Raw genomic sequence first — 25,564 nt, forward strand, 5'->3', positions numbered from 1 at the left:
TACCCACTCTAAGGGTGACCACCTCTGCTATCCCAAGACCTGCTGAGAGTCTCCGAGCTCCCAGAGGCCCATGTTCCTGAGAAGGCAGGGCGTGAAGTAGGGTCAGTAATAAGGGAGGCCCTGAACCTCTGACCTCACAGGCATATTCTCCTAGCTGTACCCTGTAACACACCCAGCTAGGTTCCCAGGCAAGCCCACCATGGAAATAGAGCTGATCTAAGTCTCTGCTGGGTTCAGAGGTCCCACTGGTTAGGGTCCTAGCTCTGGGACAGTAGTGGGAAGACCCATAGGTGGTCAGACCAGTGAATGGGGGGTGTCCTGGGGCAGATCTTGGGGAGAACTCCAACTTCCCTCCTTGGGCCCAGCCCAGGCTGGGACAGACAGTGTCCACTGCTGGTGCGGGGCTGTCAGGAGCGAGGCGCAGCCCGCGGGGCCCCGGCCTGCGCCCACCTTCTTTGCAGCTCTTTGATGCGCACCATGAGGTTGAGATGACCCTGCGAGTACTGCTCGATGACGTCTCGCACATCGTATGGCTTCCGCGCTTGCTGTGAACGAGAAAGGCACCGTCACTCCCCGCGTCCTCTGGGCTCGGTTCTAAATGCAGGCATTGACAGGGACAGTGATGGGAGGGCCCGACTTACAGTGTGTGCAGTAGACTTGGCCACATGGGCTCAGCCTGTCAGGGCCTCAGCTTCCTGTCCACTTGCCAGCAGGACTGGCAAGCTCTCCTTCTTGGGCCACCAGACCCCTGGCGCCCAAAGAGCCTTGCGGAGAGCTGGCCCAGATGGCAGGGAGCATAGTTTTGCCTAACCACTGTCTGCAAACTGACCTTGATGCACCAGCCACCCACAGTCCCCATGGCTCTCAGAGTGGGGAGGTGGCTCACAGTTCCCAATGCCATGCAGAGTTGGCCAACACTGTGTGTGCCAGGCATCTGCGTGAGCTCTCATAGCGGGCCTGGGCCCATAAGGAACAGGGCAGGTGACCCCAGAGTCCCCAGACTTGGTCCCGGCTCCGAGCCTATAAATGCAGCTCAGGTGACATCAGTAGGAAGCACAACAGAGAAAGTGAAGCTTCTCAGAAGTCAGCAGAACTCCAGCATCATTCATAGGCTTGTTTGAAGGGCCTGGGGTGGGGGTTTGCCCTGGGGCGGGGGTTTGCCCTGGGGCAGCAGCCAGGCTGAGGAGGTGTGGTGCCCAGAGCTGCCAGAGAACATGGGGCGGGGCGGGGGTAGGAGGCTGCAGGCAGAGCAGGCAGGGCCCCGGACGGTCTCTTCAGCACTCAGGGCCCCACTGGTGACAACCCAAGGCTACTACCCTCTCTGGCCAACCCAGGTTAGAGAGGGCAACTGAGGCAGAGCTTGAGAGGGATGAAGTTCTGATGCTTGCCAAGATCGGGTGGCATCTCAGGGCATGCACTCGTTGCCCACTTAGAAAGATGGGAGCCTTTGAGCCCAGAGTCTTAGGGCTTTGCATTCCCACCTGCAGCTCTGGGCATACTTCTGACATGCCCAGGGCTTCCGCCACCGACGCTGGAGGCTTGGCAGAATGCTGACAACTCCAACATTGTGGTGGACCCCAGAAATCCCAAGACAGGGCAGAGGTCTCCTCTCCACCAACACTTGGTCCCAGAAGTCCAGGGGTTCTGATCCCTGGCATAATATGGGCAGGCAGGGCCCTTGCTGGCAACAGCCCCATGAGGGCCCTAAGGACCCTCTAAGGACAGAGACCTGAGGTTGGGAGGGCTGGGGGGGTCCCCTTCATACAATGCAGCTGAACCTTGATGAAAGAAGGACCTGCCACTCTGTATTCTGCATTGTCCCTGGCCGATATGCCATGACTCTTCAAGGGCCAGGTACAGGATGGGACTCAAGGCAGACTCCTCGTCTTGTACGTTCTCAGCTTAGTGACAGTCACAAAAACTGCAATAAGGTATAGACTAGTGTAATGTTGTCAGGTCTTACTTTCTCCTGCAAAATGGAGATGCTAAACCCTACCCCTTCCTTCCGTAAGATGGGATGCTAAGCCCCGATCCTCCCTTCTGTAAGATGAGATACTGAGCCTTACTTTCTCCTTTCTGTAAGATAGGATACTGAGTCTTGTTCCTCCCTTCTGAAGATGGGATACTGAGTCTTATTCCTCACTTCTGTAAGATGGGATGCTGAGTCTTATTCCTCTTTTCTGGAAGGTGGGATATTGAGCTCAACCTTACTCTTCCTGACAAGGAGCAAGTGAGAATAGGAAAAGATGGTAGGTGAGAAAGGACAGGGAACCCTGAGCCAGTTCTTTGCCAGAGCCAGAGGTGGCTGTGGCTGAGCCCAGGGCCTAAGCCTCTCCTTAGCAAACAGTGAAGGTGGCCCTGAGACACAGTGGTCAACCTCTTGTGGGCCAAAGGGCTCTGTGAGGTGTATGGCACCTCCAGGAACATAGGGTGAGGTGTGGGGTAAGCGGGGAGGAAGTAGAAGAACGAGCCAGGTCCAGGGTTTGAGGTGGTTCGGGCCTGGCCTTGGGAACCCTGGGCCACTGCACCCAGGTTCATGTGGGTGTGTGTTAGGAGTCTCTACAAACACACGTGTAATGAAGGGTGCTGTTCCCTGTAGGAGCAGGGTTGGGGAATGTGAGCAGGCCACAGCCCAAGAAGGGTCTGAGATGCCTGGCCAACACCCCATGGCTCAGCGGAATCCAGGCCTGCTGAGACTTATCTTGGAGCCGCTGAGCAACCCGCCAGGATCTGGTCAGGCTCCTGTGGCCTCTCTCAAGTGGCTGCCTGGGGCCTGGCTGGAAAGACCATCTAAGCTTTCTCTCCAGAGTCAATGTGCCTGACTGTAGCAGGAGCCAGGGATGAGCCAAGATAACACAGACTGACCAACAGTGAACACGGACATTCAAGGCAAACTTGAAGGGCTTAGAGGCTCTGGCTCCAGGGGCCAGACACAAAGGCGCTGGTCAGGGGCTTATCGGCCAGTGGGGGAGGGCTAGTCACCACGCCTGCAGCAAGGCCAATGGGGATGGGCGGAGAGCAGGTAGGCAGATGAAGGAAGCAACACATCCTGAAAACTGGGGTAGCTGGCTGGCCCTGGAGCCCTGGAGCCTTCCTCCTCACCCCTCCCACTCCTCTTCCCTGGAGGCTTTCTGCTCCTCAGACCTGAAAGCCAAGATCATAGGGGAGGCCAGCCCCCATTCTTGCTCAGGAGCCTTTACCCCAAAAGGCCCCTCTGCTGCCCAGTTTATTAAAAGCTCCCCAGGATCTGGGGCACAGAGGAGAAATAGAGGGTGGGGAAGTAGGGGCTGCCTGGCCTATTCTGGAAGCTTCCTGGGCCATTCTAGGACTGTGGCCTGTGTCTGGGGAAAGAAAAAGGGACTGTGACCTGGAAGGAAGTAAAGGCCTTCACACAGTGTCTGTGCCAAAGTGACATGATCTGCATGGGCTGTTGAGATGAACTTGGCCATAACGTAAGGATCCCAGGAGGGTCCCTACACTCTGCTTGGTGCCCAGAACTGGATGCCAGGTTGTCCAGCGTCCACCCAGCATAGTCCCACAAGGCCTGCTGGATCTTGGGCTGTGCCACACAGGAGCCTGTCTTACACTCACGGGGGTCTGATTTTCAGGCTGGGAACTGTCACCACCCTGGCAGTTTCCTTGTGACCGTCTGCCTCACCAGGTTGACATCAGTGATCTTCACTGATGAAGCTACTCCCCAGTAAGGGTGATACACTGTGACCCTTCCTTTGCCCTTGGGGAACTGTCCTGCTGGTATCTCTTGATCCCCCAAGGGGGTTCCACAGCTCCCTGCCTACCTCGGGGGTGCTGGTGCTGCCAGGAGATGTCTCCTCTCTCTGTGCCCCATCTCCCTGCTCCCCACATCAGCTCCTATCCCACAGCCAGGGCACTGGGAAAGGGATCAACAGAGCACCAAATGCCCCCATCCATCGAGCCATCAGATTGCCCCCAGAATATTGCTGGGCAGACCTCATGGTGCTGGCTGGCTGAGAGTGGTCTTTATTTGTCTAGACAATGGGAAGACTCAGGCTCTACAGGAGGAGCATGGTAGACAGGGGGTGGGGTGGCTAGTCCAGGGACTGCTCTTGGGGCTTAGAACAGCGACGGTCATGCATGTACTGACAGGGATGCCTTGGGTAGGGCCCCATGTACATGTCTGGTGCCAACCCCATAGCCTGTTGTTCTCAGGACATATGGAGGTGGACTCGCCCAGGGATACCTGAGGTAATCCCTGTGTAGAGTCTGGAGGTTGCTGCCATGGCTGCTCCATTACCCAGGGCTGGGGCTCTGTCAAGGGTATAGTAGGAAGTCTGTGTCAATCCTGCAGCTTGGTGTGGAGGCACAGAGATGTGGCCTGGACGCAGGGCCACCTGTGTGACTACTCTGAGGGACTCAAATAGGTCATCCCCAATCGTCCTCAGGGAGGACACTATGGAAAGAGAACGACCTTCCTACTTGCTATGTCTACATACAAGTTCTCAAAGTGAAGACCAAGCTTTCACTGTCCCCAAGGTCTCCATTCCAGGACTGTCCCACAGCAGAGGGGAAACCCAGCCTGCCACCAAATGGCACTTTCTGGGGGTCTGGGACTCTGGGGCTCAGGACACCCATGAGGAAGTGGGGGGCAGATGGCAAATAGGGCCCACAGCTGCTAGCTCAGGAGACCCTCCACTGGGAAGGACCAGCTCACCCTCCCCTTTCCTGACTCATACTGGTGCAGGTAGGGAACAGAAGGAAGAGCACTTAGCTGGTTGAGGACAGGGGTCTGGGATCATGGGGAGTCTCACTTCCTGCTCCGGTGGCTTGGGTAGGCATTGCGGTCTCTGGGTCACTTTGACTTTGGCCCCCTGTCCCTCACTAATGCAACCTTGCATGACCCATGGGAGGGTAGCATGAGCCCAGGAGGTTAGTGAAGAGGATGGGCTCCTGGGCTGGGCCTCAGGAGACTCATCTCTCAAGGAGTCTGTTGTCTCAGGGAGGGAGGACTTCCCAGGGGCCACCGTGAAGTTGCCATAGGGTGTGTAAGATGAGAGCTGAGGTCCTGAATGGGTCCAGCTGTGCAGCTGGCGAGTGGACATCTCTATGGCCTCCACAGCAGGCAGCCCGGAGCCACACAGGGGAGGTCAAGTGCAGGCAGGTTTAGCATAGGACTCACCTGGAATTTCTTCTTGGCTACAAAGTACTGCATACGCCGGATGACCTTGATGGTGGCCCGATGGTGCTCCCGCAGCCTGTGGTAGAGAACGGAAAGGAAGCTGAGTGGCTGCCCCTGCAGGGCCACCCCCCACCCCGTCCTGCATGTCAGAGATTCCAGTATTCTTGCAGCCTGTGGACAAGATCTTCAAACGCATGGCTCAGAGACCTTTAACACCCATCCTGGTGGAGGCACCAGGGAGACCAGGGACAAAGAGCATTCAAAGGTGAAAGGGTTCATCTCGCCCTCTGCTAGAAAGAGGGTCCACTTCCCTGTCTGTACCTCAGAAGGGGGACAAGAATCAGGGCCCTCAGTTTGCAAGAGCTGTTGTGGATAACATCTTTTACCATGGACCCCCACCAGCTAGAGAGGAGAGGGGCAGCAGGCCAAATTAGCAAATGCCCTGACTGTCCAGGGCATTGCACTAGTTTGCCTCCAAAGCTCCTTGTAAAAATGAAGGTCCTTTCAGCAGCAGCATTGAGAAAGGAAGCCAGGGACTGGCTCTCTGTGCACACAGCAAAGAGACTGGCAGAGAACAGGGCAGTGGGGAAGCCTTGGGCTTTCCTTCTGCCACCAAGCCTGCAACTGACCAGCCCTCCTGCCAGAAACTCCATAACATGCAGACAGGACAGGGCCACCATGATGGCTCTTGGCCTGTGGGAGGCTTTGGAGAAGAAAGACCTGAACAGCCCAAAGCACAGGAGGCAAGAAGTGGAGATGAGCCCTCCAGAGCACTGGGCATGGGAAGGCGAGGTGCACTGGGCTGTGAGGAAAACAGTGGTGTCCAAGCCACAAAGACACCAGGACACTAGGGGACAAGATCCTGGTGAATAAGGAGCACAAAGCAGTGTGCCCCCTTCATGCAGCTGCACACAAGGAGGGGGAAAGGGATGCAGAGAAGCCTCAGGCTCCCGTTTCTGGGGATTCAGGTCTACCTAAGACAGGGCGCCAGTAAACACCCCAAGGTTTCTGCTGAGACCCTGGTAACCTCGTGTTCTCTCAAGCCCTCCAGTTATCTGCAGAGAAACAATACCACCATCCTCTATGTTTTTTTCATACACAAAAGACTAAAAACCAAGGGAAAAGTCAGGCCTTAGATACAGATCTAAGGGTGCAGCACATTCAGTAGTCTTAAACGCCTGTAACCCCACCCATCAGAGATAGACTTGTTTTCCTACTGCTTGAGTTTGGGCTGATCTTGTGACACTGTGACTGGGAGAATGCTGGGGAGCTCACCAGGGTGTGAGCATGGCGGTGTGGACAAGTCTGAGCTCTCTGGCTGCAGAGGCCACATGGAACAGAGCTGAGGTACCCGTCCACGGCCAGTGCCAGACCGCAGGCATGTGAGCGAAGCTGCTTAGAGCAGCCAGCCCTGAGCAGGTCACTAGATGACTGGAGGTGCTTGAGTTGCCCCAAGCAAGGTCAACAGATCCACTTCCCAGCAAAACCAAGTTCAGACTCCTGACCTGCAGAGTTGCGAGCAAAGAAAATAATTGTGCAAACCACTAAATTTCGTCATGGTTTTCTATGCAGCAACAGATAACTGATAAAGAAATCAGGACCCAGAAGCAGGGCACTGAGATGTCAATCTCCTACAACACATGGCATTGATTTGGGGACAGGAGGAAGATGAAGATCAGAAGGTGATGGGATTGGAGTATGACTCCATCTGTAACTGGATGAACCTTGTAGGTGTCTGGAGGAAGGGGGGGCAGGAAAACCTCATAATTGGGAGGAGGACAGACTGTGGTGGGATAAAGACAGGTGCAAATCCTTTGTAGCTCCTTCTTTGAGGATCTGAGTTTATGTCCACCATGGTGGAAGTGGGCCATTTGTTCTGAGCTTTGGTTTTGAGAAACCTTGAGGGGTTTCACTTTTGCTGCCTTGTGGACAAGCCTGTGCTAGCTTGCTGGAAAGGCCAGGAAGGAGAGCTGAGGAGCGGGGTGGAGCCAAAAGCCCCAGAGGCAAGGCTGACCAGGCCACCATATGAGGACTCTGCACGGCCAGCCCTAGGGAGCCCAACATGCTGACCCATCAACTCGTGAGCAAGTAAATGGTTGTGGTTTGCATCAGAGTTTTTACATGACATTAAAATAAGCATGATAAATAGCTTCAAGATATAGATGAAAAGATGAGGAATTTCCCCCAGAGATATAAAAGATATCTACGAATTGCAAAATAAAAATTCTAGGCCAGAAAGGGCAGCAACAGGAATTAAGAATGTAAAAGGTGGATTTGACAGTGATGACAATCCAATACAAAATCATTCGTAAAAGGCTGGAGGAACAGCTCAAGGGGTAGAGTGCCTGCTTAGCAAGCGTGAGGCCCTGAGTTCAAACCCCAGTGCTGCCAAAAAAACAAAACAAAAGGTCAGCTTGTAGCATGGAGAGAAAATTGAATTAAAGGAAGGGCTGAATGCTGGGCACTGGTGGCTCACGCCTGTAATCCTAGCTACTCAGGAGGCAGAGATCAGGAGGATTGTGGTTTGAAGCCAGTCTGGACAAATAGTTTAAGAGACCCTATCTTGAGGAAAACCCATCACAAAAAAGGGTTGGTGGAGTGGCTCAAGGTGCAGGCCCTGAGTTCAAACTCCAGTACCACAAAAAAAGGGAAGGGATGAAACAAATGAAAAAGAAATGTAAGATTAGACAGACAATTGATATTCCAATCCAGAAATCTTCTTTAAAATATAAAATACACAGAGATTGATAATAAACGGCTAGAAAAATGCATGTCACAGAGTAGCCAGATGGAAACTAGTAAGGGAAAACTAATGTCAAACAAAGTAGGCTTTAAGTATCGCTAGAGAAAAAAGGATTCTGTATAATTATAAAAACGTCAGTTCAGCAGGAAGACATCAATTCTAAATTTGTATGCACCTACAAAAACAACCTTAAAACATGTAAAGCAAACTGGTAGAACAAAAAGCTAAAAGAAAATCTGAGTCCCAGATACTTGGGAGGCAGAGTTAGGACGGTCATGCATGGTTCAAGGTAAAAAGTTGGTGAGACTTTATCTCAAAAAACAAGCCTGGCGTGGTGGCTCATGCCTGTGATCCCAGTTACTCAGGAGGCAAAGGCAGGGAGATTTTGGTCTGAGGCTGGCTCTGGGCAAAAATTGGAGATCTTATCTAAAACAAACTAAAAGGGACTGAGAGTGTGACTCAAGTAGCGAATAGAGAAGGCCCTGAGTTTAATCCCAGAAAAAAAACCTCACAACCACCATGGTGGGAGATTTGAATGAACCTCATCAGGACGGGGTAGAGACACAGCCAAGGCATCAGCAGAGAGTTGAACGTGAACACTGTGAGTGGCAATCTGACCTGACAGACGGGGACAGAACACTGCCCCACAGTGCAGGCCGTGGGATTCGAACCCTCCAGGTCCACATGGAGCCTCTAACAAGGGGTCCAAGACAAGGCCTTAAAAGCAAGTTCAGTTCCAACACATTTCAGAGAAATGAGACCATGTGTCTCTGACCACACAGGTGTTAACATACACACATATAAACTGTGAAATCCACAGGTGTTTTGGAAACTCAACAATCTAAATAACCAAAGGGTCAAAGAAAAAAAATCTGATATGCCTCAGAAAATAGTTTTAATTGAATAATAATAAAAGTGTAATATATTAAAAGTTGCAGCTAAGCCAGGTATGGCGGTGCACACCTGTAATACTAGTCCTTGGGGGTGAAGTGGGGTAGGGCTGAGGTTGGAGGACCAGGACTTCAAAGCCAGGCTGCCCTTCACTGCATTTACTGAAGAATTGGAGAAGCTGACGCCATTTCAAAAGTTACAAAACAAAAAAAGCAAATTTCACCCCAAAGGAAGTAGAAGGAAAGAGATAATAAAGATAAATGGGTAAGTGGATGAAATGAAAAACGAACATCACATTAAGGAAATGCAACATTTAGTTTTCCAGAGAGACTAATAAAATTGATAAGTTTTTAGCAAGGATGATCGGGTGGGATGAGGTGGTCACAAATTACCAATGTCAGGAATTAAAAACTGAGTCTCACTGTGGGTCTAGACACATTTAAAAAAATCTATTCAGAGGATAACACAAATAAAAACAATTTAGATGGAATAGAGCAATTCTTCATAAGACAGAATATGTAAAAAGAAGACACAGAAGAAACAAGAACGCAAATTGTCCAATGTTAACTAGATTAAGCCTGGAATTTTAATGCTCTTCCCACAAAGAAAACCCAGGCTGGATGACTTCACTAGGAACTTCTTGCAAATATTTAAAGAAGAAATAATAACGATTTTATACAAATCTTCTCAGGGAATTTTTATGAGGTGGCATAAGCTTGATATCCAAGCTGACGAGGGTATTTCAAGAATGGAACATGAAGGCTGATGGATCCCGTGAGACAAATGCCCGCGACCCACCAGCAGCTGAGCCTGGCGCTCCCTGTAAACACAGACGATCAGTGTGGTTTAATCCAGTTATGCAAGGTTGGTTTAACATTTGAAAATCACTCAACGTAATTCACCACATCAACAGAATAAGGAAAAAGCATATAATCAACTCAAAAGATGCAGAAAGCATTTGATAAAATTCAAGATCCACTCGTAATTAAAAACACAACTCTTAGGAAGCTAGGAATAGCAGGAAACTCCACGATTTGAAAAGACAAAAACTAAAAAAGCAAACAAAACAACCAAACCTTATGAACACATGATGCTTAATGACAAAGTACCACGAGACAGGCCATCAGCATTTCTGCTTAATACTGTCTCCAAAGTCCCAGCTCGTGAGTTAAGGTGACAGAAAGGAGATAAAAGGTGTAACAGTTGGACAGGAAAAACAAAACTGTCATTATTTACAAATGGTGTAATTATATATGTAAAATAATCCATACGGATTTTCAGATAGCCAGCACTGGTGGCTCACGCCTATAATCCCAGCTACTCAGAAGGCAGAGATCAGGAGGATCACGGTTTGAAGCCAGCCCAGGCAAATAGTTCATGAGAACCTATCTTGAAAAACTCTTTTTTTTTTTTTTTTCATTTTTCTTTTATTATTCATATGTGCATACAAGGCTTGGTTTATTTCTCCCCCCTGCCCCCACCCCCTCCCTTACCACCCACTCCACCCCCTCCCGCTCCCCCCCTCAATACCCAGCAGAAACTATTTTGTCCTTATCTCTAATTTTGTTGTAGAGAGAGTATAAGCAATAATAGGAAGGAACAAGGAACTCTTTACAACAAAAGGGCTGGTGGAGTGGCTCAAGGTGTAGGCCCTGAGTTCAAGCCCCAGTACCACACACACACTCACAAAAAGGGTCTTCAGATAAATGATTGGAATTAATAAAATAATTTAACAAGAACTCTGGTTTTAAGGATCAACTATATTTCTGTCTGCTGACAACAATTAGAACATGAAATAAAAATATCCATTACAAGAGCATCAAAACCCACACTCACCTGAGAATTAATCCACACGAAGATGAGCAGGACCTCTGCTCAGAAAAGCACTGGACATTAGTAAGAGAAATTTAAGACAACCTAAATTCATGGAAAGATGCAATTCCATGGACAAGGTTCAACGTTTAGGAGACGGTGTATGGCTTCCATAGGGTTCCAGTCAATATTGGGGTGCTTTTATCAGTTTTTTCTTTAGGAAATGGACAAGCTGATCCTAAAACACTTATGAAAAAATAAAGGGCCAAGAAAACAGATGGTGATTGTGAAGAAAGCCACCAAAGGTCACTGTGGAGGAAGGCCGCTCAGGGGTGAGCACTTACTCACTTCGCACATGTGAAGCCCTGGGTTCCAAACCCACCCGGCACTCACGGTAGGTTGAAGCCCGTAAAGCTGAGCATGGCAGCTCACAGCTGTAATTCTTAGCATTTCAGCCGTTGAGATTGGGAGGGTCGTGGTTCAAGGCCAACTTGGACAAAAGTTAGTGAGACCTCATCTCAACTAATGAAAGCCAGCTGTGGTGGTGTGCACCTGTCTTCTCAGGAAGCGCAAACAGGAGGATCGAGGTCCAGGATGGTCTGGGTATAAACACAAGACCCTGCTCAAAAATTAACTGAAGCAGAAAGGGCTGGCAGAGTGGCTCAAGTGGTAGAGTGTCTACCTAGCAAGCACAAGGCCCTGAGTTCAAACCCCAGTACAGCCAAAAAAAAAAAAGTCTCTGTAAATTGCATTATTAATAGACAGCATTGCTAACACGTGGACAGGGGCAGGGTGACGGGGACAGGACATTCAGAGGCATAACCACACACATGGTCACTCACTTTCTAATCCAGGCTCTGTTTCAATTGAAACAGGGACGAATGTTCTCAATAAATGTGCCTGGACGGTTTGGACACCCAGAGGACAAAATAGGAACCACCATCCCTGCTACGCACCAGCCACAAAGTTAACTCAAGCCAGGACCTAGTGGGAAGGTGGAGACCACTGGGCTGGTAGGAGAGCAGGAGAACAGCTGCCCGGCCAATGCTGGGCAAGATTTTTTCAATGGAACACAAGAAGCACATGCTTAAGAGAAGAATACTCAACAAATCGGAGGCCGCAAGCCTCCTGAACTCGTGAGGCCCCTTCTCCCAAGCTGAGCTGTGGAGGGGACGTCACTCTGGCCTCTTTCCATCGCCACAAATGGCCTGGAAGTAGGAAGACAGTGGGGCTCCCCAGGGGGCAAAGTGTCACCCACTAGCTATGACTTGGGAGCCTGTGGTCATGACCACCAAGGCCTGGATGTGCCCAACATCCAGTCAGAACATCCAGGGCTTCTTGGGACCCATTTTGCTCCAACAAAGGACCAGGCCCAGTGACTGCTCCACAGGCCTCTAGGTGATGCCATGACTCGCCTCTTGTCAACTCCTCAGAGCAAGCCCACAGCCCCGCTGGCCAGACCAATAGAAAACTGGGGCTTGGTGTGCTTGTCCCCATCCCAAGCTCTGCTCAGGTCACAGTGCGGACTGATCAGTGCTTTGGAGATAGCCTGACTACCTGGTCTCCCTGCTGGACACAGGTGACTGCATTCTCAGAGGGAAGAGCCTGCTTGCCCCTTGGAGGGGGAGCAGTTTTTTTCAGTGTGGGGTGTGGCCTGGGAAAGTGGCCAAGTGGCCCTTACTGGAAACTGTGACTCGAAGCAAGCCGGCAGGGCATGGGGGACAGGACACAGGTCTTGGCTTGCTGGGCCCTGTAGGCAATGGACTGAGGTCACCCAAGGGTGACCGCACCTGCCCAGGCTGGTCCACTCTCTGGGCCTTTGGTTGTTCATCCCCCAAAAGGAAGGACAGACCCACATGTCCACCCCAGCTGGAGAGTCACTTGGGAAAGGCAGGGAGGCCAGCGTCCCTGGGAGGAGAGGCTGTCCGGGGAGTCAGTGACCACATAGCTTCTGGGATTGGGCAGAGGGGTATTGGCCAATGGGGAAGGCCCAAGTCACTCATTTGTTCACAAAGCACAGGCCCCACACCTTGCTTGTCCATTCGTTAACACAGCTGCTCAGTCACCAGTTCATGGCCAGTGTTGTTCCTGCAATATCGCCCACCCCCTCGTGACATGCCGGCACACAGCCCGGGTGAGCAGTCTCGGGGGCAGAGCCCACTAACAGATCCCTTGTTTCTGGATAGGTCACATTCAAAGCCAGGAGACCCCCACCAACTCGTTTTCATTTGTCTATAATTTTATCAAATCTATACACTTCCCTCCTCCCAAAGGCACATCTTTTTTTATTTTAGTGATTTAAACTTGATAGACAAATATTACACTCTTCCCTGGAATTATATCAACAAGATTCCCCCATATGGTTGTCTGTCACTGGCTTCTTTGTCTCCTCTGGTATTTGACTCCTCTGGGTGTCACATTTGTTAACTACCCCCACCCCACCTCCTGCTGGCAAGTGTAGCAGTGCCAGGTACTGTGCTATGAACAGGGAGTTCTGTGACACATTCCCGTCCCTTCTCTGTTGTTTGAGCACCAGAGTTTCCCATGGGTGTACACTGAGAAATGTAACTGCTGGCCACTGGATCTGTGAATTTCCAACCTCGGTGGCGATGCCAGGCTCTCAAAGTAGTGGCCCCACTATGTGCGTCTATCAACCCTGGAGGAGAGACTCGGGGCCCATCCCTGTCCAAACTCCAGTGAGCAGACTTTGAGAGCCAATGGTGCCTTCACGCTGACCGCCATATGTGCCTCCTCTGGGGTGGTAGGCGTGGGGGGGAAGCAGGTGTCAGACACCCATAATATTAAACACAGACTTAGCCCAGGGCCCACCAGTGCCCCTCCTGGGTACGTATACCCAAGAGAAACGCAGACATGCACTCACATGAGAACTTGGACGTGTAGGTGGAAGCAGCCCAAATATCCATCAGCTGATGGATACACAAATGTGGTCTATGCACACGATGGGGAATTTAATTCCATCACGAAAAGGAATACATGTCAACACACACTGCAGCATGGGTGTATGCTAAGTGAAGAAGCCAGTCACAAAGGACCACACATTGATCCCAAAATAAACAAATCTATAAAAATGGGAAGTAGATTTGGGACTCCCTCAGGTTGGAGTTGGGAGGATGGGGAGTGACTGCTGATGGGTGCAAGTCTGCTTTGAAAATGTCCTGAAATTAGGTGGTAGTGATGGCTGCATAGCTCTGCACATACCAGGTACCCATGGAGGTGTACACTTCAACAGGTGCTGGCGACCCGATAGAACAGACCACTCCAGAAAGCAGGAACTCTCCGGGAAGGAGATGGGGATGGGAGGCTCTGGAATGTCCTGGACTTCCTGCCTCTGCCACGGTGCATGCCTCTTCTGGGAGGGTCTCCCTTTCTCACAGTGGCTCAGGGACCAGGCAGGTACCCCAGGAGTGCCCTGAGGTTAGCCTCATTTCCTTCCTATGTGCTTCAGCCTCACCCCTTCTAGCCTATTCCCTAGAGCGTGGCTAGCAGGGGGAGTCTCTCCCAGACCTTGTAACCTCCACCCTTAGATCCTGCCATGGCTCCCTACCACTTGCCACAGATGGCGCCTGCCTGGGTTGTCAGGACCCAGCCCAAACGGAGCAGAAGGGCAAGCTTTTGGCCCCAGGAGGGTTCTAAGTTAACGTGCCTTCGCTGTTGCCTCCCCACATGTACTACCAAACACGTATGGTTCCTATGTCTCTGTCAGATTGTTTTCATATCAGCTGTCCACGAACGTGAGCAATCCCGCCCTGGCCCAGAGCCCAGGCCAGCCGGAGCAGACATTCTTGGTTGGCAGTAAAGTTTTGCAGGCTCCCAGGGCAGGGCTGAAATGCATGCAGCAAAGGCAACCAGAACTCAAAGAGGGGAACTGATTCCCCAGGATCAAGGCATTGGGGCCTGAATGTCCACCCCTCCAAAATACCTATGCTAAATGCTCGGCCCAGGAGACAGTATTGGGAAGTGGGGCCCTTGGGAGGTGATGAGGTCATGAGTGTGGAGCCATTGTGATTGGGGGGTCAGTGCTCTTATAAAGAGGCCAGAGGATGCTTGCTTGCCCCTTTTTGTTCTTCCTTTACCTGCCATGTGAGGACACAGGGACAGAGCCCTCACCAGACATCAAATTTCAGAACTGTGAGCAACAAACCTTTATTGTTTATAGATTACCTAGCCTGAGGCATTTTGTTATAGTATCCTGGATGGAGTAGGCTCTGAGAAGTGGGGTGCTGTTGAAGGAAATACTGAAGGCTGTGGAAGTGGCTTTGGAAGTGGGTGACAGGTCCAGCCCAGAGGAGTTTTGAAGCACACTGCCATGAAAGGAGCCATGTGGGTGTCCCTGGTGTGGCCTCAAGAAGAAAGCTTCAGAGAGCACCTAAGCTCCTAGGACCAGAGTCAGGACCAGAATGTTGGTAGAGATACAGACGGTGGAGGCCATTCTGATGAGGTCTTTGATGGAAACAAGGACCATTTCACTGGGAACTGGGAGAAAGGCCATCCTTGCTATAAAACAGCAAAGAACTTGGTTGAATTTTGTCTGTCTTAGTGCTTGTGCAAGGCAGAACTTCAGAGCGATGAATGGATATTTTTCTCTGAGAAGCGTCGAGGGTGCCCCATGGCTGCTCTGAACCACTTACAATACAACTCAAAGTCGGGGGTCAGTGGCTTATGCCTGTCATCTTCCAGAGATCAGGGGATCGTGGTTTGAGGCCAGCCCAGGCAAATGGTTTGATGTACCCCATCTCTAAAATAACCAAAGCAAAATAGGCTAGAGGTGTAGTTGACATGGTAGAGTACTGGCTTTGCAATTGCAAAGCCTTGAATTCAAACCCCAATCCCACCAAAGGAAAAAAAACCCACAAATGCAAGAAGAGAGAAGTGAATTAAGGATGGAATTTGTAATCGCAAGGGAAGCAAAACTTAAAGATTTGGACAATTCTCAGCTGGCAGGTTATAAAGAAGGAACAGTGTGCTCAGGAAAGAGCAGCAAAGGTGTGGCCAAACGAACTGCTGGTGAGGGGATTAGAACTTAGTGGACAGAAGGAAGCCCATGCTGTTCATCAAGATAATGGGAGAGAGCCCTACTGATGTTTCAGGGACTTTCACAGCTGCTCTGTCCCTTATAGGCCCTGAATGCCAGAGCTTTGCTGGCAGAAAACGTCCAGTCTCCACTTCCTAAATCCCAGGCTAGGGCTCCTGGCTGCCCCAGCTACGGCTCCAGTGGGCCAGGTGAGGTGCAGACGCAGTGACTGCCTTTCCAGAGGGCACAGGTGACAAGCCTTGGTGGCATCTGCACGGTGACATCTCCAGCAGACTGCAGAGTGAAGGGGGGAGGGGCTGCCTCCACTTCTCTAGATTGCCTCTCTAGGCTGCCTCCACCCTCCCTAGATTCTGAGGGTGCTTCAGAGAGCTGGAGGACTGAGACAGAAGTGCTCAGGAAGGGGGCCACCGTGGAGAGCCCCCCAGCAGAACCATGGGGACAGGGCTGTCCTCAAGAGCTCACAGTGGCAGAACCACCAGCGCCCAACTCCAGCCTGGGAGGCTGCCATGTGGGCTGTATCCAGCAAAAAGCATAGTGGTGGTGTACCTGGAGCTAGGGGGATCTAAACTTGCCCCCGTGTGTCCAGAAGGCAGGACAAGTTCAAGATTATCCTCCATGTGTTGTTTGTCCTACTGGATTTGAGTCTTATTGTTCTTTCCTTCTGTCCTATTTCTGCCTTTTGGGAGGTCTATCCCATGTCCATCCCACCACTTTGGAAGCACGTGGCTTGTGTGATCTTACAGGCCCCAGCTGGAGAGCAATTTGCTTTAGGATGAGTCTGTCCCCAGTGTCACTCACTCCGGACTCAGATGGCATCTAGCTGACACCTGGACTGCAGACTTGAGTCGGTGCTAGAATAAGTTACAACTCTGGGGCTCAGAGGACTGAATGATTACATGGTGCACGTGAAAAGGACAGGGATTTGGGGAACAAGGGGCAGAATGCAATGGTCTGAATGTTTCTATCTCTGAAATTCACAAGTTGAAACGAAATCCCTGCACAACGGCGCTGGGAATGCGGTTTCTGGGGGAGGGCGTGAGGGTGGCGGTGTCATGACCGGGACCACTGCCCTCACTGCAAGGGCTGAGGGAGCTCGTCTGCCTTCTCCCTTGCTCTTCTGCCATGTGAGGGTACACGCAGGACCCTCTTGAAACACCGGGTCTGCCTGCACCTCGATGGGTACTTCCCAGACTCCTCAACAGCAAAGTCCTACTTACAAATCACTGGCACAAGGCATTTTGTTATAGCAGCCCACCCAACGGACCGGGGCACAAAATATTCCATTGGCTGCCCCCAGAGACCTTGTGACACCCATCACTCAATTCACCCTCTTAAGCCCTCAGTTTAGTTCATATCAAAGTCACTTGATTCAGATCACCTCCATTAAACCTGACGTAGCTAAACATGACTCAGTCCACTCAACTCACTCAACTCAACACACTCCCAAGTACCTCAGAACAGTCTGGTGGTGGAAGGGGATAACCTGGCCCAGTCCTCTCAGGTCTGGGGAGGATGGTACAGTACAAGGCTCCCAGAGATGTGCCAATGTGGAGGGATGACTGGGAAAAGTATTCCTTTGTAGAACAGCATCTTTGCAGAAAACTATGGCCATCCCTATGAGCCGAAGATGGAGCCTGCCACACCGGGGATGAAAGAGGGCAGAGGTGATGGGCCTCACTCTTGATGTGGCCTAAGAACAGTAACCCCTCCCCCTACGTGAGTCACATCCTCTGAAAGCAGCACTGGCCCTGGAGAGCAGGTCAGGGAGGGAGGAGCTGGCCTCTCTGGAAGGGCCTGGAAGGGCTTTCTGAGGAGCTGAAACTAACCAGGCAGGGGCTTGACCATTGGTAAGGACATCGAGGCCCAGAACAGGCCAGCCCTAGACCTAGTCCAAGCTGTTTTTGCCAGACCAGACAAAGGGATGAAAAGACAAAATGCGGAGACCCTTAGACAGTAGGAGTGATCTAGGCTCCAGAAAGCACCCCATGAACCTCTCTTCCCGGGTGAGGCTGGCGAAGAGTGGTTTTCAGGCTGCATGCGGTACCCTCCTGCGTGGATGGAGTTGTGGTCTGATTGGAGAGGCAGACATTTGTCAAGATGTTCCATGGATACAATAGTTCCTCTTATCTACAAGGGACATATTCTAAGGCCTCCAGTGGATAGCCAAAACCACGGACAGTACCGTGGTCCTAACTTCTGCAGACTGAGGCAGGACAGCAAAACAAGCACAGATTTCTGTTACTTCTTCACAGTGTCATGGTAGGAGCTACGGTAAGGTTCATTCCTACCATAGATCTCAGCATGCAATCTTTTCCTTTCCTTCTTAAGTCGAGAACCTTCACCTTTTCCCTTAAAGGAAGCATGTTATCACTTGTCTTTGGCTGTAAATAAAAGCTGTCATGAATGGCCAGCATCGCTACGGTTGTGTTTTGGGGCCACCAGTAAGTAGAACAAGGGTTAAACACAATCCCTGTGATATGACAATAGGCCTGATAACCTGACAGTTACTAAGCGACTAACAGGTGGGTAGTGTACACAGCATGGATACATTGAATAGGGAACGACTCACATCCCAAGCAGGACAGCAGGGATCTTATACCATTAGGATGGCGAGCACTTTAAAACTTAGGGATCGTTTCTAGAATTTTTCATTCAATATATCCAGATCAGATTTTAACGCTGTAGAAAAGGGGAGACAACTAGACTCAGCCAATGATTGCTCCAGGGAACATTTTGAAGGACTAGATTGAGTAGGGAAAATACCTACCCAGGAGCCTGATACCACGTAGGTGTGGGGAAGGCCTCTTGAGTGGAGACTGGCATGCAAGGTGGGATGGCAGGCATAGGAAGGGCAGCTTGGGCAAGGCCTGGGGAGCCCAGCCACCTCGACCCATAGGAAGAAGGCCAGGTGGCATGGCTGGTGGCCTGGTGAGGTTTTGCATGGTCCCCATTAGAACAGGGCCCAGAAGATGCTGATAACCAAGAAAGAACCAACAGCAGCCAGCTGCAGCTGGGCCAGGCATTGTGCTTTACATTTTGTGTTTCTTTGTCCTCACGCTGGCCCAAGGGGGCACTGAGAGTGGATCCTTGTGTAAACAGGCTCCAGGCGTGGAAAGGCTGGCTTTCGTGGCTTCTCTGGCAGTGAGCTCACATGGCCTCACCGATCCCATCTCTGCTTCTCTGCTCACCACTCTGTCTCATGCAGGGTACAAGAGACAGGTGATGGATTTTAAGAATTAGGGTATTCACGGATGACACACCTGGATGTGGTATCTGTTCCTAGAGAGCTGGGGGCTTCCCCTGAAGTGGGGGATAGAAATGGGGGCTTGAGTGAAGCATAAGAAAACCCCAAGCCCATTCCCATGCTGGGCCTCAGCTTATTCTAGTAAATTCCTTGACTTTTGAGGACCCACAGAAGGTAGAGGGCCCAGAAAGGAAACCAGAAAGAAAAGAGTAGATGGTCAGACAAGGAGGTGGCCTCAGGGAGAAGCAGAGCCAAGGGCAGCCAGACATGCCTGGGCAGCTCTGAGTTTTGTTGACAATCACCTCCCAAGGAATCATCTTCACAGCTCTGGCCCCACTGGGGCGTGGGGAGTGTGGGTGCCCAAGGTGGAAGGACGGCCTGAAAGTCCAAGGTGGCCTGTGAAAATTGCCCAAGAAGGAACTGGCAAAGAAACACATCTTTGTCCGGCTTTGTCCTGGGAGGGGCTGGCACACAGGCAGAGGTAAAGAGCCGGTGAGGTTGGGGTGTAAGCAGGCGCTGGGGAGGACCCCATTTAAATCCTGGGGAGATTATGAGGACGTTTGTTGCAGGCTGTCAACCCTCATTAAGTTAATGGAACTGGCGAGTTGGCCAGCTTCCAGCACTGGAGAAAGAAAACAAGAAAAGCGTTTTCAGCGAAAGAGCCCAGAGATCCCATTTCGTTCGGCAGCCCAGGAGATTATGGGTCATCAGTAATGGCCTCCCTGAAATGACTTACTGGGGACCTGTTGATTAAAACAAGGGAGAGAAAACCCCTAAGGTCCAGGAAGAATTACAAGCACTTCTTACTGGTCTTCGTCTAGCACAGTGACTTGTGAGCATTTCCTTCCAAAAGCCTGTGAATGACATGGAACTTGGTCTGACCAGGGCCTCTGTCGCCACTTGGGTTACAGGCAAGAGAGGAAAAGACAAAGTTACCCTGGGGGAGTCCATGCAGACTCAGGGAGCAAGGGTCAGGAGCCAGCCAGGACGTAGGTTCTGCCAGCTCTTGGGGATGGCTCCCTGTGGTGCCCGAGGAAGGGCCAGCAGGCCAAAAGCACATCCTGTCCTGCCCCAAGGGCATGGGCACAGCACTCCCTGAGGTGGTATGGGACTCACAAAGCCCCAGCCCCCTACCTAGTCTGTCTGTCTGGGCAGAACAGAAAGCTCCTGGGGGGGGTTCCGCGACAAGGAGCCCTGGGTGGGGTACAACTACACCAGCCCCATCTCGGATACTTTGCCAGGTGTCTTGCTGCGTGTCCTTTCTCTACAGTCTCCAAATGACCAGGGCACTACCTGTCCAATAGTGGTACCTCTGAATCCCCAGGGCCCCGCCATGTTCCAGCCCCATCTTTCTCCAAAATAACCCGACACCCCTCAACTTCCCTAGTGGTGACCTGTGCTCTGAAACCAGCAGGCCTCAGGTAGGGGCCCTGCAGGCCCTGCCTCCCACCCCCAGCTCCCAGCAAGACACCCCTGGGCCTCAGCTCCTTTACTGGCCTCTTGGCTGCTGTTCCTCCTTCTCCCTCCCCCTGTGTTCATACACTTACACAACACATTTCCCAGACACTGCTGCGCTCCAGCCTCTATGCTTTTAAACACATTTTAACTCCTCTGTCTTCCCTGTTGTACAAATAAGGACACTGAGGCCCAGAGAGGCTCAGCCACTGTTCCAAGGTCACACAGCCTGGAAGAGGCAGAACAACTGCCCTAAGAACCCCCATCCCAGATGGAGCTGATTCCTGGACCATGTGTCCGTGCTCCTGTGTTTTCATCTTTGGGTGTCCTCCTGCCAGGCTTTCTAAATCCCCTTACTTTCCAGGTCTGTGGTTCCTGACACAGTCCACCTTGCAGGGCTTGTATTCCTTCCCAGTTTTGGCTGGCACATCCTGGTACCACTCTGAATGCCAAGTGTCCATTGGTCCTTCTGTGGGTACTGCTGGGATAGGCCCCCAAACTGGATGAAGGAGCTGGGGCAGAGGCCTCACTTCTTGGGCAGATCATGGCTTCACAGAGGTCTCTGAGGCCCAGAAAGTGAGGCAGCAGTAGCCAGCCAACCCTGCATTCTGACTGAGCCATGCCACAGCAGGAACCCTGCTGTGGGCTCTGGCCAGCCTCCGAGACCCACCTACCAGGCTGCCCACATCTCCGCCTGGGTGCTGGGTCACAGACCATGGTCCTCCTTGTCAGGCTTGTTCTACCTGGAACCCTCTCCTCCATGTAGACTACTGGCCAGGCCATGGGCTCAAATGGATGGGGATGGTGGAGCTGGGGTTTTTCTCAGGATGCTGAGAGGCCCTGGGACCATGCAGTCGACAAAGGCCTCTCAGCCCTAGCTCTCCTAGCCATGTTCCCCAACACCAACACCCCCTTGCCCCATGTTTCTGGGGCTCCCACATGCAGCTCTCGCACCAGGTGGCACGTGAGCTCCCGAGGGGGTATTTTCTTCTCCCCCCAACTAAGGTCTGAGGCCACAAGAAGACCCTGCCCTACCCCTGACTGCCTGGGGCACTGCAGATGTGGCCAGACTCTTTCCCTGCATAGTCCTTGGGCCTCCTTGAGGCCCATGTCCATGAAGGAAGAGCTGGCTTCCCGCCCAGCCCCAGCGCTAGGCCCTACCCTTCCCCAGGGCAGAGTGTGGGTGGATCACAGATTTTTGCAAATCAGATACTGTTTTCAGTGCCCTGGGCTGAGCTGTCTGCCCGAGTGTCCTGTCAATGTGGGCAAGCAGCCATTTCCTGGTTTCTTTCTGAGATGGCTTGCTCCAAGGCTGAGGGATTGTTTTGAAACCCGTTATCACTCCTCATCTGTGAAGCCTGGTGCAGCCGGCTCCCCAGGCCTTGCCACCTCACCTGCTTAGCCAGCCCCACCACACTTGAATCCTTCTAGTCCCTTCCTATTCACCTATGGATGCACGGCCAGCCATGATCCCCCACCCTGCATGTACACTCCACTTGTTCTGCCCCCCAGATCCCCTATCCCTACATCCTTTTGCCTGTCCTGCCTTCTTGATCCTGGCCCTCTGCAGGAAGTCTGCCCCAAGGTGTCCACCTCCCCAGAACTGTTCCTATTCCCTGGAACAGCCATGGACTGATGGCCTTCAGGGGACCATGCATTTCTTGAGGGTCCTGTGTTCTTGGGACTGCATGCAGTGGGCGCATAGGCTGCTCTAGCCAGACCAGCCGGGACACAGCACTGACTGCCCTGGGGTGCAGGGCCAGCCTGCTGGGCAGAGCCCAGTGCTGGGCAAGGCTCTCCCGGGGCAACTACCCAGTCCCCCGCCCCTCCTTCCTTCCCTCCCTAAAGGGAAGGAGAGGTTAATAAACCAATTACTTTGGGCAACGAAGCAAAATAAGTTCCATTAAAGTAATTAATGTCCTTTGCAAAGTTCCCATTGGAGAAGACTAATAAATTGGAGCTTTGTCACCCTCCGGTAATTTCTTTCTAAGGCATTTCTTCATCCCCATCCAATAGCACAGTTTAAGGCTCTGTTAATACTTTTAAGACGGGCTCAATGCCAGACTAATTAGATTTGCATTTCCACCATGGGCCAGGCTGGGCGCGGATGTGCCCAGCGAGAGAGGCTCCAGGACCCCGCCGGGGCCCAGGGACAGCACCCGCCTTTGAGAAGGGGCCATGTGTGGATTCCCACGCCTGCCTGGGGCGATGGCCTGCTACCCGTCTGTGCTCAGCTTCCCTGTCCCCGGGGAACAGGGGCTATGGCTTTGATCCAGGCAGAGACCAGACCTCCTTCTCAAGGGGTCCTTTCCTAAATTGCCCCCATTGGGGCCCACAGGGGTCAGCAGGGTGATCTGTGTCCCTGGCTCTCCAGGGCCCTGGAGCCAAGGCCTGCCGGGATCTCGAAGTACAGTATCAAAAGTGGGGACAGAGTAACTTCACAGTCAGGAAGCCTGAAAGCACACCCCAGCCAGGAGGTGGACAGTGTGTTGAGCCATGTCAATAGCGGGGACCCCTGATGGGAGGTGATGAGCGGGGAGCCCCCTGTGTTGAGCCATGTCAATAGCGGGGACCCCTGATGGGAGGTGATGAGCGGGGAGCTCCCTGTGTTGAGCCATGTCAATAGCGGGGACCCCTGATGGGAGGTGATGAGCGGGGAGCTCCCTGTGTTGAGCCATGTCAATAGCGGGGACCCCTGATGGGAGGTGATGAGCGGGGAGCTCCCTGTGTTGAGCCATGTCAATAGCGGGGACCCCTGATGGGAGGTGATGAGCGGGGAGCTCCCTGTGTTGAGCCATGTCAATAGCGGGGACCCCTGATGGGAGGTGATGAGCGGGGAGACCCTGTGTTGAGCCATGTCAATAGCGGGGACCCCTGATGGGAGGTGATGAGCGGGGAGCCCCCTGTGTTGAGCCATGTCAATAGCGGGGACCCCTGATGGGAGGTGATGAGCGGGGAGCCCCCTGTGTTGAGCCATGTCAATAGCGGGGACCCCTGATGGGAGGTGATGAGCGGGGAGCCCCCTGTGTTGAGCCATGTCAATAGCGGGGACCCCTGATGGGAGGTGATGAGCGGGGAGCTCCCTGTGTTGAGCCATGTCAATAGCGGGGACCCCTGATGGGAGGTGATGAGCGGGGAGCTCCCTGTGTTGAGCCATGTCAATAGCGGGGACCCCTGATGGGAGGTGATGAGCGGGGAGCTCCCTGTGTTGAGCCATGTCAATAGCGGGGACCCCTGATGGGAGGTGATGAGCGGGGAGCCCCCTGTGTTGAGCCATGTCAATAGCGGGGACCCCTGATGGGAGGTGATGAGCGGGGAGCCCCCTGTGTTGAGCCATGTCAATAGCGGGGACCCCTGATGGGAGGTGATGAGCGGGGAGCTCCCTGTGTTGAGCCATGTCAATAGCGGGGACCCCTGATGGGAGGTGATGAGCGGGGAGCTCCCTGTGTTGAGCCATGTCAATAGCGGGGACCCCTGATGGGAGGTGATGAGCGGGGAGCCCCCTGTGTTGAGCCATGTCAATAGCGGGGACCCCTGATGGGAGGTGATGAGCGGGGAGCCCCCTGTGTTGAGCCATGTCAATAGCGGGGACCCCTGATGGGAGGTGATGAGCGGGGAGCTCCCTGTGTTGAGCCATGTCAATAGCGGGGACCCCTGATGGGAGGTGATGAGCGGGGAGCTCCCTGTGTTGAGCCATGTCAATAGCGGGGACCCCTGATGGGAGGTGATGAGCGGGGAGCCCCCTGTGTTGAGCCATGTCAATAGCGGGGACCCCTGATGGGAGGTGATGAGCGGGGAGCTCCCTGTGTTGAGCCATGTCAATAGCGGGGACCCCTGATGGGAGGTGATGAGCGGGGAGCTCCCTGTGTTGAGCCATGTCAATAGCGGGGACCCCTGATGGGAGGTGATGAGCGGGGAGCCCCCTGTGTTGAGCCATGTCAATAGCGGGGACCCCTGATGGGAGGTGATGAGCGGGGAGCCCCCTGTGTTGAGCCATGTCAATAGCGGGGACCCCTGATGGGAGGTGATGAGCGGGGAGCCCCCTGTGTTGAGCCATGTCAATAGCGGGGACCCCTGATGGGAGGTGATGAGCGGGGAGCTCCCTGTGTTGAGCCATGTCAATAGCGGGGACCCCTGATGGGAGGTGATGAGCGGGGAGCTCCCTGTGTTGAGCCATGTCAATAGCGGGGACCCCTGATGGGAGGTGATGAGCGGGGAGCTCCCTGTGTTGAGCCATGTCAATAGCGGGGACCCCTGATGGGAGGTGATGAGCGGGGAGCTCCCTGTGTTGAGCCATGTCAATAGCGGGGACCCCTGATGGGAGGTGATGAGCGGGGAGCTCCCTGTGTTGAGCCATGTCAATAGCGGGGACCCCTGATGGGAGGTGATGAGCGGGGAGCTCCCTGTGTTGAGCCATGTCAATAGCGGGGACCCCTGATGGGAGGTGATGAGCGGGGAGCTTTACCTCTGGGATCTTCCTCCTCAAACCCACAGCCTCCATCTAACCCTGAGAAAAGCACCAGACACATCCCGGTTCAAAGACCCCTGAGCTCAAGGGGTCCTCTTCAAAACTGCCCAGCTGTCAAATCCAGAAGAGGGAGAAACTCCTGAGGAGCCTCAGGAGGAAGGACCCAGGTCCTAGGTGGAGAAGGACAGGAGGGAACAGTGTGGACCTTAGAGACCTGAGTGTCCCATGGGTGGGTGCTTGGTCCATCTAACAAACACACAGTAACACTTGGGTTCTTAATGGAGACTCAAGGGAGGACACATGGGAGCACTGAACTCCCTTTCTCATCACCTTGGAATTCTAAAACTGTCCTGTAACACAAGTCCATTTCCAATGAACGAAACACAATGGCCCTGCCTTGCTTCCAGTTCAGACCAGCAGGAGCCCTCAGACAGGTCACCATCTCCAGGGACCTGCTGAGCCAGCAGATGGGGACTATCAGCAACCCCCTGCAGCATGTTGGAGGGAGCTCAGCCAGCTGCATACTGAGGTGGGTGGAAGGATTTGGTCCAGGGTCAGGCCTGGACCAAATCAGCTAGAAGCCTGAAAGGTAGGGCACAGCCCAATATGGGGAGGACGGGGATGCTGGGATATGGAATTTGAACTCAGTGTGGATTCATCTGTTGGGTACATGACGGCTTGACTGCACTACAGAACCAGAGTGGTTGTGGACAGCAGACAAAGGAACGGGTAGGCTGTGAGCT

The 25,564-nt window shown here is 52.8% G+C and overlaps 1 protein-coding gene across 4 annotated transcripts in view; it reads right to left on the reverse strand.

Moving 5' to 3' along the window:
- The window catches only part of Kcnq1 (potassium voltage-gated channel subfamily Q member 1), a 328,142-nt gene that overhangs the window by 62,093 nt on the left and 240,485 nt on the right, over positions 1 to 25,564 (reverse strand). For 3 of the 4 annotated variants that reach the window (XM_074051015.1, XM_074051017.1, XM_020168788.2), the window contains exons 12-13: positions 5,156 to 5,231; positions 451 to 545 (exon numbers count right to left, since the gene is read on the reverse strand). In XM_074051015.1, coding sequence (XP_073907116.1) covers positions 451 to 545; positions 5,156 to 5,231 — 171 coding nt within the window. The remainder of the gene's footprint in view (positions 1 to 450; positions 546 to 5,155; positions 5,232 to 25,564) is intronic. The other variant, XM_074051023.1, reaches the window with a different exon arrangement.

The sequence above is a fragment of the Castor canadensis genome, chromosome 1 (genome assembly GCF_047511655.1).
Source record: "Castor canadensis chromosome 1, mCasCan1.hap1v2, whole genome shotgun sequence".
NCBI classification, from domain to species: Eukaryota; Metazoa; Chordata; class Mammalia; order Rodentia; family Castoridae; genus Castor; species Castor canadensis.